Consider the following 16,972-nt stretch of genomic DNA (forward strand, 5'->3'; position numbering starts at 1 on the left):
AGTGGTAATAATAATAGCAGCAGTAATCACATGTTACAGTAATGAACACTTCCTGTGGGCTAAGAACTTTTCACGTGTCATCTGATTTCATCCTCAGATAGGTACTCTACTATCATTGCCCCCCTTTTACAGATGAGAAGACTGAGACGTAGAGTTCTCTTACTCATTCATTCAACAAATGGTCTTTGTTTATGTGTCTACCGTGAACCTGATACTAATACCACCCTGGCAGTGACCATAAGATGGAGAAAATCCATGACTGTATATGGTGCATCCATTCTGGTGGGAGACAAATAACTTGCTCAAAGTCACTCAGCCTATCAGAGCAGTGGAGGCAGGATTGGAAATCAGCCACTTCAACCACAGAACCTCTACTTTTTCAAACTCCTGACAAGCAAACTGCCTGGGCCTAACCACAGCCACTTATAATCCTCATTACTAAAATACCACATTTCCGGGCGCCTGGGTGGCTCAGTTGGTTGAGCGACTGCCTTCGGCTCAGGTCATGGTCCCGGGGTCCTGGGATCGAGTCCCACATCAGGCTCCCGGCTCAGCGGGGAGCCTGCTTCTCCCTCTGACCCTATCCCCTCTCATGCTGTTTCTCTCTCTCAAATAAATAAATAAATAAAATCTTTAAAAAAAAATAAAAAAATAAAATACCACATTTCCTCTATTCTCAGATGCATAGTTTTTTCACATTTCAATATCTGAAATCTGGCTGCAAAAGAAATCTGTGGGCTGTAGAAAAAGAAGTAAATCATAATATAGCTGATTTACTGTTCAAATATGGATTTAGCTCAATACAGGTTATTTGATTACCAGTGTAGTTCAGTTTTCTGCAAATGTTTTTGGAGGGTTTTTTCTTTGTTTTGTTTTGGTTTGTTTTGAATGTAGGCTCCATCCCCAGCATGGAGCCTGAAGTGGGATTTGAACGGGGTCTGAGATCAAGACCCAAGCAGAGATCAGGAGTTGGATGCTTAACTGACTGAGCCACGCAGCCCCCGCAAATGTTAACATCAAATGCAGTTGAATTTTAGCTTAAATTAAGATCCCTTATATTACTTCAAATATACTCCATTAAGTTCACTACAATGCAATAGTGAAAGAAAAGGCTATTGTATATGCAAGAGGTTACTTATTATGAAATGTAACTAAAGGAAGTAGAAATCACAAAATCTCCTGGAACACATCACAGAATTTTCAAAGCCTTAAGAGCTAGCATTCAAACAACAAACATCCAATTGTCAAAAGCTTCCAGCTATTTAACTTCCAGAAATACGTAATCAATTAGGGGAAATAAAATTAGAAATAGAAAACACAGGCCAAACCCCACTATTCTTTGATAAGCTTCAAAATTATACTGTCAACCTTAGGGGGCGCCAGGCTGCTCAGTCAGTAGAGCATGCGTCTCGATTTAGGGGTTGTGAGTTCAAGTGTGGGTACAGAGGTCACTGAAATATAAAACCTTTAAAATTAAAAAAAACTATAAAAACTATACTGCCAACCTTAAAGGTACCAAAGGGATCAAGATCATCAGCAATCTACCTTATGAAAAGCATCACATAACTCTGAAGTTACAAATAACTTCTGAGAACCAAATATAATATACAACTTCGCTGACGTGAAAAATACCTCTACTCTTGGGGCGCCTGGGTGGCTCAGTCGGGTAAGCATCTGCCTTCGGTTCAGGTCATGATCTCAGGGTCCTGGGATTGAGACCCGCATCAGGCTCCCTACTCAATGGAGAGTCTGCTTCTCCCTCTGCCTTCCCCCAACACCCTGCTTGTACTCTCTCTCTCAGATAAATAAATAAAATCTTAAAAAAAAAAAAAATACCTCTACTCTAAACTCTAATTACACAGAACAAGCAACTCCTATGTAAGCATATGAATGAATGAGAGCCACTATAGACAATGTTCTAAGCACGTAGATTTAATGTCATGCTTCTTTGCTTCTGGAAAGATGCAATTAACTCCATGGCTTATTTTACCATTATCAGTGGCAACACTGATACCATGAACATTGTCAATGGTGCCTCAAAACAGAGGACTATGGTCATTACAATGACAGCCGCCATTTATTAGCACCTGCTGAACACTATATTTGATTTTTTACACCCAGTATCTGTGATCCTCCTAACTCCGTAAGGGAGGTACTCTTAGTAGTCCCACTTTACATGTAAGAAAATCAAGGTTCAAAGAGACCAGTGACTTCTGAAAATCAAGGAGCCAGTAAGCATCAAGTGGAGCATGGAAACAGGTCTTCCTGAGTCCAAAGCCCAAGTGGTTTCCAGGGCACTAAAATGCCTCTCCCTCTTAACAACCCACCTGCACCACCACCCTGACACAGCAAGCACAGATAAGCCCTCACCTGAGGAAAGCTTACTATGATCTCAGAGCAGGATGGGCCCACAGGAGTTAAAGGTAGCAGGGTCCCCCCTCTCAACCCAAATACCCCCAAGACGATCCAAATCCTGCTGCTTATACGGCTGTTGACATTTTCTCAGACTACACCTGAGGACACACTCAAGCAGGCCCCAAACTGGCCAACTGCACCAACTACCACACGGTCAATCAACTAACTAGTTCCTTCCTTCAAACTGTGCCCATTTAGTAGCACGATCTGGAGAAGACATTAAATAGGGCTTGGCAAGAAGTGAGGGAGTCTTTGCTGCTGGGGCTGGAGCAGGAAGAGGCCATGGCCTGGCCAGAGGCATCCTTTACCCTGCAGGAGATATCTCACATCAGTTAATGAAAGTAGAAGCCTCACTGAGTCTAAGAGACAGTCCAGCTAGTTGTGCCAGTCAATCTTCTGGAAATCCCTCTGAAATCTTGGGGCAGCCCATGATTCCAATCCACAACTATTTTTCTTCTGGATCAAACTTTTGCAGGACAACAGGCGGGGGCCTGTGATGCCACCCTATTCTCTGGACATGTGGCTTTGGACACTCATCTCCAATGTAAGATTCTTCTCAAAGGCTTTTCCTTAAATATTTCCTCAGAAAAGGACCTCAATCTGGGACACAATGAGCGGACTAAGACAATCCAAGAAACATGTATTAAGCATCTCTGAGGATGCAGGGAAGAGTAAGATGTGGTCGCTACCATCAGGGAACTCATGGTCAAGTGGAGGAGGTCAGATGGGCTCAAAACTAACTGCAGTAAAAAACAGAACAAGGTGAGTATTATTCTGGAACACAGAGGAGAAAGGAATAAATTCCAGACACATGGTCGATAATAAACTCAGCTACCACCGAATGAGCACCTACCAAGTACCAGATGTGACACCAGGCATTTGACACACCTTATCCCATTTAATCCCCACAACCACCCCTGGAGTATGTCCTATTACCATTCTCACTTTATACATGAGAAACAGATGAAGAAGCAAACTATCTCACCCAAGGTCACCAATTAATTTGTAAATACTAGAGATAAGATTTGGACCCTACTGGCCAACACCAAAGTGTATGTTACTTTCAATATAGGAGACTACATCTGGAGTAAAGAAGTTCTTCTTGATAGAAGTAGAACGGGAACTGGTTTCCAACAGGTGAGATTGGAAAGGGGAGAATAATCCAAGCGGAGCGTCAGTGAGAAGGAAGACCTAGAGGTAGGACAGATCAGCCCTCAGGGGTCAGCTAAAGCAGTGGGCAGAAATCAATCCTGCAGCACCAAGGAAGTGGTATATAGTCGGTGAGTTGGGGCACTAGGTGTCAAGAGACCCAGGTTCTAGTTTTGCCACAGTCACTCACTGTGGAACCTTCAACAGATCCTATCCCTTCTCTGAGCCTCAGTTTCCTCAACAGTAAAAGTTCCAATCCCCTGTTAGAATAGATGTTTCCCAAAGGTCAGCTCTGGCTTAAATGCTCTATGATGTTCCCAAGAGGCCATGTGGGACAGTGACTAAGACCAGGTGACAGGAAGACTGCAACTCTGCAGTGACCAGCCGAGTGACTGCAGACAAGCTAATTAACTCCTCCAAGTTAGTTTTCCTCATCTGCAATGTGGGGACAAGGGCAATGCCTGCTTCACAGGGCTGTGGTGAAGGCTGAGGGAACTGAAGAGAACAAGGCACTTAGCAGAGTGCTTGGCAAACTGTAAATGTCCAGTTAATGGAGGCAGCTTTGTCACCATCATCATCACCAGCGTTATTTCTTCCTCAAAGGGTCCAGACAGCAAATGTAGTGAACATGGGCCAGAAGGTCCTTTTCTAATTATTTAAAGGGACAAAAAAAAAATGAGCTCCTTTTTTTTTCCGCTGAAAAAGAGACAAGGTCTCACTGTCCCTCCCATGGCCGCCTCACGCGTGAGGGTCCTGTTTCACCGAGGGGCCATGCCGTACCTTCTCCTCTGAAGAAACGGTCAGCTTGTCACTGGATATCAAGCTGCACACTTGGTCCAGACTTAGGCTAAGAAATTCTTCCCCCAGCATCACCTCTGGAAAGTGCTGCTCTGTTCCAAAAAAAAAAAAAAAAAAGGCAGAGGTTCAGAAAACAAAGTTATAACACACTGCTGCCCTTCCATGGCCCTGGCAATCTGTGAAATTCACAGCGGAGTCTTGGGCACTTTGGGGGCAGGCATGAGGAAAAGGGACAGACAGAGAGGCAGACAGAAAGACAGCACATCCTGGCTGAAGGGAAACTAGCCTCAATCTGGCAGCAAAGGCATCCCTCTGTGTGATCCTCCACCCTGAACATCGACACAGATGAAAATGGGGCAGAGAGATGTGAGGTTATATTTTTTCCATGCTCCATGCGATTATTAATGGCGTTGCAAAAAAGCCTCACTGGGACCTGCCTACTTAATTGAGCTCATTTCTCCTCAAGGCGCAAGCTGGCAGATTTACAGACGGTGCCCCCTGCAGCTCAGCCAAACAAAAGTGGGTCAGAACTGCTGTGTGGCTGGAAGTCTTCGGGGGTTCTGGTACGAAGTCAACATTTCACGGCTGGCGGAAGGCATCATCCTTTTGTGTCCAAAGTCAAGCCTACTACAGTCTCTGATTCACAAGGAGGCCCAACTAAGCATCTGTCCAGGCATCGAGGCAACACAGCTGGCCCCCCCACCACTAGCAACAGTCCATGAGAGGCAGGCCAGGGGGAACCATTAAGATGGAGGGGAATTTGGGGACACCTAAACCAAGACAAAACACACAGGCCGGATGTCCACGCAAGGGAAATGCCAAGTGCAATTCCTACCCCGACCTTTGCCCAGGCCACCATGTTGCTATTACAGAGACAGCGAAATGTCAGTGAAGGAGTATACACTTCAGAAAGAAGGCAACTAGACTCAAATTCTGGCTTTGCCATTTGCAAGAAGTGTCCCTGAGCCAATGGCCTCACCTCCCTAGGCCTCACTGTCCCTCTGTATAATGGGGATACAACGGCTCATCTTGCTTCACTCCCATGCTGTGATGGGAAAGGAAGTGTGAAAGTATTTTCACAAGTTATGCCAAGGTACATTGGCCCAAGAGCTGACAATTCCTGGTGCAGCAGGTTCTGGAGATCACAGGGTCATTTGTCATGTGCCCCTTTCTGGGGCTCTCTTGTGGTTCTGCCCCACTGCCCCCAGGAGCATCTTTGCTCCTTGCCCTCCAGACTCCCGGCCCCCTCTCTTCTTTCTTTGGCAGCCCCTCTCTGTCCTCGTAGCTTCTTGGATCATTCTAGAGGCGACACCTCCCAGTTGCCAGCGAGGGCTACCCCCACGTGGCCTGGCCAGCCCCTGGGTGAGATTCAGAGCGCTCTGTGCCCAGGAAGCTGTGGACAGAGCGGGTCCGCCACAGCTATAGCTGCGCGACGGAAAGGGAAACCAGAGCATGCTCAGCTCTGCTCTCACGTTCATCGGCTTCTTAAAAGCCAAACAAAGAAGACTTAAATCATTTCTTATAAAACTCATTCTAAACTTTATGTTGAAATACTTTCGGACCCAAAGAATTCCCATACACCCTTCATCCAGAGCCTCCAAATGTCAGTATTTTACTCTCAGAGATCCAGTTACAAACAATCTGGTCCACCTTTCACTGGACAGAAAGGGCTCCCCACCTGCTCCCCAGCGGCCCACTGAGATCACTGGGCCCACAATTAAGCCTTGTCCATCCCGAAACTCAGGAATGTTTGGACATAACAAAAACAAATTTAAAAGGCAGATCCTTTACAATGGGAAGCAAATGCCATAAAGTAAAAAGCTGGCCGTGCTTCTACATATGTGAACAGGAAAAGGCCTTTGGTTAGATTTTCGGTTAGACATTTAAAAGACTTCCCTAACGAAGGGAATATTTAAGAGTAGATCGTATTATTTTTTAAACTGTCTATTCCTAAAAATTTTTAAATAAAAACAAGTGAACAATCTCCTCTGGGTGATGGGAATGCCTTCTTGGCCTGGAGGCCTGGGAAAGCAACAGGATTCTCCCTATATGCCCTTCCTTTTCCAAGATGTCTTTGGACCAGAGACCTCCATCTGTTGGCAACACCAAGAAATAGTGGAGAGAAAATTTTGGTGTGGAGTCACCACACCAAAACAAAATGCAGGACGGACATCAAGACTCTGTGGACCTGCCAAGGCTGAGCTCAGCAGGAGAGTCAGGCAAACCAGCACCAACATCCCCGTGGTTCAGAGCCACACAGAGTCTCCCTGCCTTTTCTTTGGCTGACCAAAACCTGACATTTGGAGGAGGGAAAAGAATGAAGAAAATAGGGGGAGGTAAGAAGCTAAAATCCAAGGTGTGAAAAGTACTTCCACAAAGCTCATAAAGCCAAAAGTAGATGGGCTTGGATTTTTGCAAAGGAAGATGAAGTGCAGCGATATGTATTCTAAGTGGCTTGGTTAACAAACCAGAAATTCTCAAAGATCAATCAAGGCAGGAAACAGTCAGCCCCCACGCTTCCCCATCTCTCAGTCTCTGGGGCACAACAGAATTTGAATCTAGGTCCCTTCTTTCTGAAGTGGGCTGTTGTCCTGCCCATCTGGAACCTCCCAGTGAAATCCCTCCAGAAATCCTCCCAGGAAGCAGCAGCTGGTGAGGAGGGGGCAGCTGGTAGGGAAAGGCAGCAGATTCCCACCCAGGACTAGCACCCTGGGACCCAGGAGATTCGTGAGCAGGGAAACACAGAGAAAGGGAGCAAAGAGGGAAACTCCTTCCCTTCCCCTTCTGTCTGAGGAGACAGGGTGGACCCCCCAGAGCCCCCTTTCTACTAGCAACACTCAACAAGATAGAAAAGCAGGAACAGGCTACTCTGGCCAACTTGATTTCATGGGAGACACAAGTTACCCAGCAGACTTTATATTCAAGTCAGCCCTCTCCCCAGCCGCTTCCCAGAAAGGAACACCTCTGCTCCCAGAAGATACCTCCCTGAGAATCCTCTAGCTTTAACACTTGTTTGTTTGTGGATTCTTTGTTTGCTTTGGTGTATTAAAGGAGAATGCAGTCAAGAGCCTTGGCTAAGAGTGAGAAGACGTGGGTTTGAGTCCTAACTCCACCTCTTACAGTTACTTCTTTCCAGCCTTTGGCTTCATTGTCCATAAAATGGGACTGTAATAGCTGACCTAGGTCTCAAGCTTGTTTGGAAGCTCAGAGACGACAATATGTAAATTGATGAGACCATTTTGAGTTCTTTAAGAAACTCTTTAGAAATGAAGGATGAATATTACATCAGCCCATGTTCCTGCTTCACAAAGTCCAGTTCTGTGGGCAGCACTGCTCTCCAAGAGAGAAGCTTTTCCACTTCATCAGAGACATCCCTTGGGACTGCAGGTCCTGTGGATAAGGCTGTGGACCCCAAAGGCCTTAGAGACCCACTTTAATTCCATCAAGTACAACAAACTTTCTAGTGATATGATACTCTATTTCCTAAGGCTACACAGTTTTCTCATCTGTTAAATGGGGCTAATAATAGTAGCTGTTTCATAAAGGTGTATGGGCACTAAATAAGCAAATAGAAGTAACTCACATTTCCCGAGATCACAGCAAATGGTCAATAACCATTAATGTATAGTGTACAAGATGCAGTGTTTCTTCAAAAATGAAGAAAGCAGAGCTGATGCCTACAAGGAGCCTACTAGCTTATAAGAGGCATAAGACAAGGCACCAGTAACTCCAACCCCAAATCCACAGGGCCACAACTGGGAGAGGCACTCCAGGCATAAATGACAGCATGGAAGCAGGAAAATGCAGAGCATGTCTAGAAAACAACAACAGCCCAGTCTAGCTGGGGCCTAGGCTATATCTTCATTCCTCTAACACACGTTCACTGAAAAACTTGCCAGGCTCCAGGAGATACAATGGACAGGCAGGTAGGCTAGATCTTAGGGGACAGGTGGGGTGCGCAGGGAGCACAGTATCTTCTAACCATGGACTAGCCCCTTGAAGGGGAGGTCTCCAATAATAAACTCTAACTCTTCTATTCTTTTTGCTCCTTTTTCGTAGGAGGAATGGGAACAGGGGTGGGGGGAAAGCCACTTAAGACTTTTGGTTAAGAGTCCTAATTAACCAGCCTTTACCATAAGTAACAAGCACTGTTTAAGTTCCAAGTTTTATATGTCTGTTCCCGTCCATTTGGATGAGAAATTATGGAGGTTGGGGGGGCGGGGAAACCACCAGATAACCTGACGTCCTTTCCCTACCAACCAACACACACACATCTTCCCAAAGCTGAAAGGATGAGAACAGCCTAGCTCCAGGGGCACAGCTCCACCTTTTCAAGGAAGCAGGCCTGGAGAAAGCTGAGGGCATTTCCTAATAGCAGCTAACATTGTGCTAGGCACTTACTTCTCCCCAAAGTCCTATTGAAGCATCAATATCCCCATTACACAAATCAAGAAATGGAAGCTCAGGAAGTTATTTAGCCATCTGCTTAGGATCACAAAGCAGTTAAGTGGTAGAGCCAGGTTTTGAAACCAAGGCTATATGATGACAACAAATATTCTTGGTCCCCATGATGATGATAATTCGTCCTAAGCAGGCCATGGTAGTAAAATTCAATATAGGTGTCAGAGCATCCTAAGAATCCCTCTTAGGGTTATTATTGTAGAGAGACAAAAAAAAAAATATGGATCTAAAAACCTTTCTTTAAAAATAAAACAAAACCTTAGAAGAGTAGTGTTCTAAACACTTTGGCATCAGTCCAGGGTTCAAATCTTAGACCTAACCCCTGATTTGAGATTCTTTCCTAATCCCCCTGCCCACCAGGCTAGAGGAAGGGATATTCTGTGTTTCCAAAGAACCCAAAACTGAAAATAAAAATTATCATCACCCTAATCAGGCTGTTTTATCATGTGCAGTCTTGCCTTCATACTGGGGCTGTGAACCCCATGAGGGCAGGGTCTATCTTGTGTATGTCTTACTCGAAGCTGAATTCTCAGTGTCCATACATCTGCATGTCCTGCGCTTCCCTGCCCATTCTTCAGGAGTGCCTAGGACTTGGGCAACCTCCCAAGTTAATCCCAAACCCATTCCTCCCTCTTAATGGGATGAAATAAACTAAGCCTTTAATCAAGTTCATCTAAACCACAAGCCCAGAACAAATGGAACTAAGCCCATCTATAACTTCTCTGACCCGCACAGATGAAATGAACCCCATTATTCCAGAGCCAACAGCCCCAGGGAATAGGAATGAGTAGTTCTGACTTTAACTACTGGTCACCATCCCCTCCCTCCCCCCCACCACCCACCAAGGAAAGACAGGCTGACACAGGTGGACACACAAACAGAATCAAAACATTTTAGTAGGGTAACACAATAAAACAGAACCGCTTTAAATCTCTCTGTCCCTACTGCCCTATTTTTGGAGGGCAGAAGTAAGCTTTCCTGAATCAGGATTCGGCTTCCAGGGTTCCCCATTTCCCTGCTGCAGGGAAAGTCTCACAGAAAATAACACGGCTCTCACCTTGACCATGTCCCACAAGGGTCATAACCACCAGCCCTCAGACCCTAAATATTACTACCTCTCTCCTCCCTGGGGATGGTGGCATAAGAGCTCTCTTTCCCGGGTGACTTAATTCCCCCTTTCTAACACACACACACACACACACACACACACACCCCAAGGAACTACATCAAAACTGCGCTGTTCACAGTGTTATTGCTTCAACACCAGAGTTCCCTGTTACCCAGGGAATAGAAGGATAAGGGAAGTTTCCTAAAAGAAACTTATTCTCCAAAAACTAGCTATGTCTTGCACTCCTGCTTCATTTGCCACCTTCGAGTTAGCAGCAGAAAATCAGGGGGAGGCAGGAGTGAGGCAGGCGCCACAGAAAGAGAAGCTGTCCGAGCTCTGGGCTCTGGTCTCACAGCCTCCCTGTGAATGCGCGCACTGCCACTCACAAACTGTGATCTTGGGCAAGTTACAATAATCGCTTCCTGGCGTTTCTGTTTATTCATCTATAAATTGGAGAAATAATAACCACCTCTCACAGTCACGTGGCCAAAATGAAGTAATGCCTACGGAATGTGCAGCACCATGCCTGTGTTCGGCAAGTGTTCAGAAAGGGTGAAAAACTCCTACAATCATCATTACCCATCATTGTCATCATTTCATGATGCCAAGTCGGAGGAGGCAATTTCATAAGACAACCCTCACTGAGTCAGACACTCATGTTTTTTAAATGATTTGTCAACGATCTTCGTCGCCCTTAATTTAATCACTTCATTCCACGATCTCAAGTGACTCAGTCAAAAGAAGGCTATTTCTCCCCACGAACACATGAAATCCAATGGCTTTTCCATCCCATGGCTGAAGGACTTCAGCTCAGCTTTGGCAGGCTGATATAAACAACATGGCCAAAGAATTTTAATTGCCATTTCATTAATGGGGTCCCATTAACATCCCTCCCAACCAGCTCTGCTGATGGCCCAGTACAGGGCTGCCCAATTATCAAGCAACAGAGTCCCCATAAACCTGGGCCCTGGCAGATGAGGTTAAAGATTAAGCGGTCCTGGAAACAATAATGAGGTGTAAGAAACAGGCTGCATAAAAGGTCAGGGTCCCTTTCCCAGCTGCTCGCGACCCCATCAGCTGGGGGCAAGGGTCTAAGCAGTCAGCTTCTAAACATGCAACAACCCTCCCCGACCCCAGAATAAAATATCACAGCAAAAAATCTGGGGGCATAAACTTGAGGGGGAAACTGGACGCAGAGGAAGCAAAGGGGACTGCCACAGCAGGAAGAGACGGGGCTATTCCAAACAGGAAAGCAAATAGGCAGCAGGGTGGAGAGAGGCGGTGCTCCAGTCTTCCCAGAGCTGTACTGTGTCTACCTCTCAGTGCCTTCACCAGACAGCTGATGAATTAGCAGAAGGCATGAGCTCACCTTAAAAATAGTTTCATTTTTTGGAGAGCAATTTGGCAAAATCCATCATTTTTTTTTTTTTAGTGCACACTCTCTTTGAGCTGCCTTATGCTACTAAGCTGGTACTACTGGACAGCTACAATCGTACTACTACTTAAACACTAGCAAGTGTTCTCCAAATAGCACGTACAACAATTCTCACTTAAGCATTTTCTATGAGGGAAACATTGGTAACACTGACGTCCATCAATTGAGGACTGCTTAAGTAAACTATATAGTTCATCCATCTGATGCAGCAGAGGAAAAGAATAAGATACAGTCATGCACAAGGGTCTGGAAAGAACTCCAAGATTTTGTATTAAGTCAAGAAAAAGTACAATGAGTACAGAATGCTTCTATTTAGGTATGTTAAAAAGCATTATATATATATATATTATATATATATATTATATATATATTCCATAGGGCTACCCAAGACAGTCCCCCAGTCCCCTTCAGAGAGAAGGCCTGGGAGAAGATTAACTTTGCATTTTATAACTCTGTGTACTGTTTGAATTTTTTTATGATGAGTATATGTTTATGATGAGTTGGATTTTATTGAATAAATTTGTTTCAGTAATAATGGTATAGTAATGTATCTGCTAACATGGAAGGGTGTTCAGAATACTCTAAGATTTTTTTTGAAGACTGTTTGTTTGTTTTTAACATTTTATTTACTTATTTGGCAGAGACACAGCAAGAGAAGGAACACAAGCAGGGGGAGTGGCAGACAGAGGGAGAAGCAGGCTTCCCGCTGAGCAGGGAGCCCGATGCGAGGCTCGATCCCAGGACCCTGGGATCATGACCTGAGCTGAAGGCAGACGCTTAACGACTGAGCCACCCAGGCGCCCCAAAGATAGATTTTTTTTTAATTTTTTTTATTTATTTATTGAGAGAGAGCAAGCGGGGGTGAGGGGAAGAGGGAGAGAATCTCAAGCAGACCTCCCACTGGGCACTGAGCTCATCACAGGGCTCAATCCCGCAACACTGAGATCATGACCTGAGCCAAAATCAAGAATTGTACGCTTAACCGACTGAGCCGCCCAGGCTCCCCATGTGAAGATTTTTGTTTAAGCTGTAAAACATACACATGCCATGGTAAGGATGGGCATGACTCTATATCAAGATGCTGCCCGTGGTTCTCTCTGAGTAGGACTGTGGTGCTTTTCCTGCTCTTTCTGCCTGTCTGCTTTTTCTATAAACGTCAGGGGTGGTTTACTATTAAGACAGTAGTAACAAAAGCAATAACAAGAGCAAAAGAAAGTTTGTGTTAGAGGAGAAAAACAGAATAGAATTCAGAAGTAGAGCTGCGGGTCGTGGACAAGTACAGGCAGAGGCCAGCTAGCCAGAGACCAGAAAGGGCGTGGGAAGCGGGACATACCTGCCTGAGCAACTGGATAAAGAGAAACCAAAATCAGAAGCTCTGGAAATGGCTCTCGCCAGAAGTAGCAGCAGGCGTGGTGACCCGAGGAGCCTCATCTGTCCACCAGGACCCAGATGGGAGGCCCTCTTACTGCGGATCATGAGACCGGCAGGGAGCCCTGGGGACACAGCCCCTGGGGACACCTAGTTCTGCAGGCAGCTCTCCTCCCTGTCTTCCCATCCCCCAAGCCGTCCTGGAAACACAGCATGATGGATGTACTACCCCCATCACAGAGAGGAAGCCGTGCTCCAAGTGTTGGCTGGTCCGATCCCTAGTTCTGAAGTGGAAGGTCTCCCTGTAGTTTCTTGGTTTAAAACACCTCCTAATGCAGGGAAGCCTGTGACCACAAGGGCTGACACTGCCTGCCCCTTGTATGTGATCCTCGTCAGTGCCCACATCCCCACACTTACAATGGGACTGAGACAAGCCATCAGCTCTGTCTCAAGAGGCAGTGATGGCAGAGAATGCCAGGTTCCATCTAAAGTCAGGAGGTACAAGACCAAAAAAAACGAAGCAGACTCACATCCGTGGGTAGGCATGAGGCATTAAGTGTGGATAATCATTTTATATATCCTTCTCTAAACACTTCACAATTTCACCTTCACCCTGCTTCTCCTAAAATCTTCCCATCCAGGTCTTACCAACCTCTGCATTACCATGACTTCTCCAATGTGCACAGCTGAGGGCTACAGAGAAAGCTACGAGCAGGAGATCGTCACGGGCTCCATAGAGGGCCTACACCAAAGGGAGGAGACTCTCAATCTGAAGTCATGCTAGCCATGCCAGGGACAGTAGGAGGACTCGCACATGCCATGAGAGGGCAGCCTGCCAACGGGGAGCAGAAGACATCTGCATCTCACCTCCCCACCCAAAGATGACTAAACCCCCCAAGTCTAGCAGAGAAGCTGGTCATCTGTCTACATGGTCTGGCTGCTGGGATTTGGTGACTACATGGTATGGTCCTCCAGGCTCACACTTCCAATGAAAAATGTCAACTCTAGTCACCAACACTCACTGGTTACCAATCCACAGGGCTACCTTGTGTCCAAATGGAGCCTGGAAGCCAAAGAATGTAGTAGTTATAAACACTGGCTCAGGAGTCAATGCTATCTGGGTTTGAACCCTGCCTCTGTCTCAGCCGGCTGTGTGACCCCAACCAATTACTACACTTCTCTGTGCCTTAGTTTCCTTAGCTGCTGCATGCATTAAATGAGATAATGTGTCTAAAATACTTAGCAGGGGGTGACCCATAGTGACAGCTCAGTAAATGCCAACTAAAAATAATTTATCAGGGTATCTGCATACGCATCTGTGTGCACACACACCCACAACGCTGACAGCACCCAATCCCCGTGACCACATCAGGACCAGGGAGTACCAAACCCACAATGTGTTCTAACTGCATACTCCCCATTCTCCCACTGGTGTCTGTCACCATTAGACAGTGAAAGGGCCAAAGGAAGAAAACACAGATTGTGGAAAGTATGGGAAAGCCAGGCTAGAAGAAGCAGGGAGCCTTGTCAAAGCTGGGGTTTCAGGACAGAGCCCAAACCGCAGAAAATTGCATCAGCCAACTGCAAAACACAAAACCCTACGTGCATGTACACGTTATGCAGAGGAAGAAGGCTGGGGGCGGGACAGGGAAGAGAGAAAGAGAATTCCTGGCATCTAAGTACTCTCCCTTTGCCCCCGCACCAGCAGATGCTCACAAGCTGACCCGGGCCTTGGCCAAGCTCTTGGCTCCTGCTAAAGCAAAGCCTGCGCACGTCCCTCAAGAAAGTGACCTCTTCAAAGGCTGGGCTGGGGAGCCCTGTCCAGGGAGAGAAAGGGCTCCTCGAGAAAAAAGTAGAAAGAAAATGAGGGAGAGGAATGAAAAAGAAGGCAGGGAAGGGACAGCAGAGAAACAAGAGAGTCAAGGGTCAGAGTCAGGAAGAGTCATCAGAATTCAGAATTGGGCCAACTGGGGAACGTCCTTCACAAAAATCATCATCTTCACAACTAGCCCCATTTGGGTCCGAAACAGACGTCAGGGAGAAATGAGAATCTATGCAGGCTCCTGGGGTCTGGGGGTTGAAAAAGGAATGCAAGGATTCTAAGAAACAGAGCACATGCTCAGTGTCTTGTAGACTAAGGGGCTAACAGCACAGGAAGCTGGCAGGTGGACAGCCAGCAGGCCCTCAGCTCATTTCCAGTCATGGGCTGGACAGGAGACACAGAACAGAAGATCGACAGTATTTGTTTGGGCAGGGGGAAGAATGAGATGCCTCACTGCAAGGGAAGGAGGGGGCCTTGCCTGAATCTATTGTTTAAAAGAACTAGACCCATTACCTGGGCCACTCATGATCTTTCTTTGTCATCAAGTTGAAATAAATATCAATGAAGATTTCTGGGGGGCCTGGGTGGCTCAGTTGGTTAAGTATCAGACTCTTGGTTTCAGCTCAGGGTTGTGGGATCAAGACCTGCATCAGGCTCTGCACTCTGTATGGAGTCTGCTGGAGATTCTCTCCCTCCCCCTCTCCCTCTGCTCCTCCCCTGCTTGTGCTCTCTCTCTCTAAAATAAATAAATAAAGTCTTTAAAAAAATGAAGATTTCTTTCCAGCTAAACATGGTGGACCGAACATTCACATCCATCTCTATACTCCCTCCCAAAACCCCATTAAAAACAAGAGGATGACATCAGGGAAATATAAATCAAAACCACAAGGAGATACCACCTTACACCAGTTAGAATGGCTAAAATTAACAAGACAGGGAACAACAAATGTTGGTGAGGATGTGGAGAAAGGGGAACCCTCTTTCGCTGTTGGTGGGAATGAAAGCTGGTGCAGCCACTCTGGAAAACAGTATGGAGGTTCCTCAGGAAGTTAAAAATAGAACTACCCTACAACCCAGCAATTGCACTACTGGGTACTTACCCCAAAGATACAGATGTAGTGAAAAGAAGGGGCACATGCACCCCAATGTTCATAGCAGCAATGTCCACAATAGCCAAACTGTGGAAGGAGCCGAGATGTCCTTTAACAGATGAATGGATAGAGAAGATGTGGTTCATATATACAATGGAATATTACTCAGCCATCAGAAAGGATGAATACCTACCATTTACATCGACATGGAAGGGACTGGAGGGTATTATGCTAAGTGAAATAAGTCAGAGAAAGACAATTATCAGATGTTTTCACTCATATGTGGAACATAAGGAATAGTGCAGAGGACCATAGGGGAAGGGAGGGAAAACTGAATGGGAAAAAAATCAGAGAGGGAGCCAAACCATGAGAGACTTTGGACTCTGAGAAACAAACTGAGGGTTGTGGAAAGGGAGGTGGGGGGGGGATGGGGGCAACTGGGTGATGGGCACTAAGGAGGGCATGAGATGTGATGAGCACTGGGTGTTATATACAACTAATGAATCACTGACCACTACACCAAAAACTAATGATGTACTATATGTTGGTTAATTGAATTTAAATTAAAAAACATAAGAGGATGACAAGCTTTAGCAGAGAAACAAACTGGAATCAGCACATTATCTGATGAACAGTTACTGTTCAATTCTTACAAAAATCTGCTTTATAAGAATTAGTGGTAGGAACACTCACTATAAAAAAGAAAAGGGCAATTTCTTTTTCAGGAGAGCAGAGACTTCAATTGTTTAGTTTTTCATGATTTCTCCAGCACCTAAAAAGCGTCTAGCAGTAGGCATTCAAGCCACTATTGAATAAACGCACTCCCCAACAAAGGAGCACAATGTGATCCAATAGTCTATGCCTAGTACCGACTCTGCTACCCTTCATTCCCTATTAACCAGCACTCTTTAGATGTTTTCTAATGTCTGCAAGATTATAAGTTGAATAAAATTGCGGCCTGAAAAAGACAATTATTAACTGCCTTTCTGATTAAAAAAAAAAAATTCTGATTTTAAAAAAACTAATTATAATCTATTACTCTGCTCAGTTGTAGAAATGGTATTAAGAGAATACAATGGGGAAGAGCGTAGAGCGTATATCCATGAGGGAAAGTCCATAAAAGCTCAATCTTGTACTTCTGTCAAAAGTCAACAGCTCTGTCTCAAACTAGTAAGTCCGAAATAGTGATACAAACATTTTATTTAGATAAATGGAGGTAAAAAGTAAATGAAGCAGCTTTCCGTGGAGTCAGAACCCACACTTTAATTCTCTCAGAACTGGAGATGAGTGAGTGGCCCTACAGAAGAAGACCTGCTGGGGAAAGG

The 16,972-nt window shown here is 45.5% G+C and overlaps 1 protein-coding gene across 10 annotated transcripts in view; it reads right to left on the bottom strand.

Moving 5' to 3' along the window:
- The window catches only part of KLHL3 (kelch like family member 3), a 279,538-nt gene that overhangs the window by 50,264 nt on the left and 212,302 nt on the right, over positions 1-16,972 (bottom strand). For 8 of the 10 annotated variants that reach the window (XM_035014190.1, XM_035014193.1, XM_035014194.1 and 5 more), the window contains one exon: positions 4,345-4,454. In XM_035014190.1, the coding sequence (XP_034870081.1) occupies positions 4,345-4,454 (110 nt within the window). The remainder of the gene's footprint in view (positions 1-4,344; positions 4,455-16,972) is intronic. The other 2 variants (XM_035014198.1, XM_035014197.1) reach the window with 1 other exon arrangement.

Source organism: Mirounga leonina, unplaced genomic scaffold (genome assembly GCF_011800145.1).
Source record: "Mirounga leonina isolate KUSES-001 unplaced genomic scaffold, KU_Mleo_1.0 Mir_168, whole genome shotgun sequence".
Classification (NCBI taxonomy): domain Eukaryota; kingdom Metazoa; phylum Chordata; class Mammalia; order Carnivora; family Phocidae; genus Mirounga; species Mirounga leonina.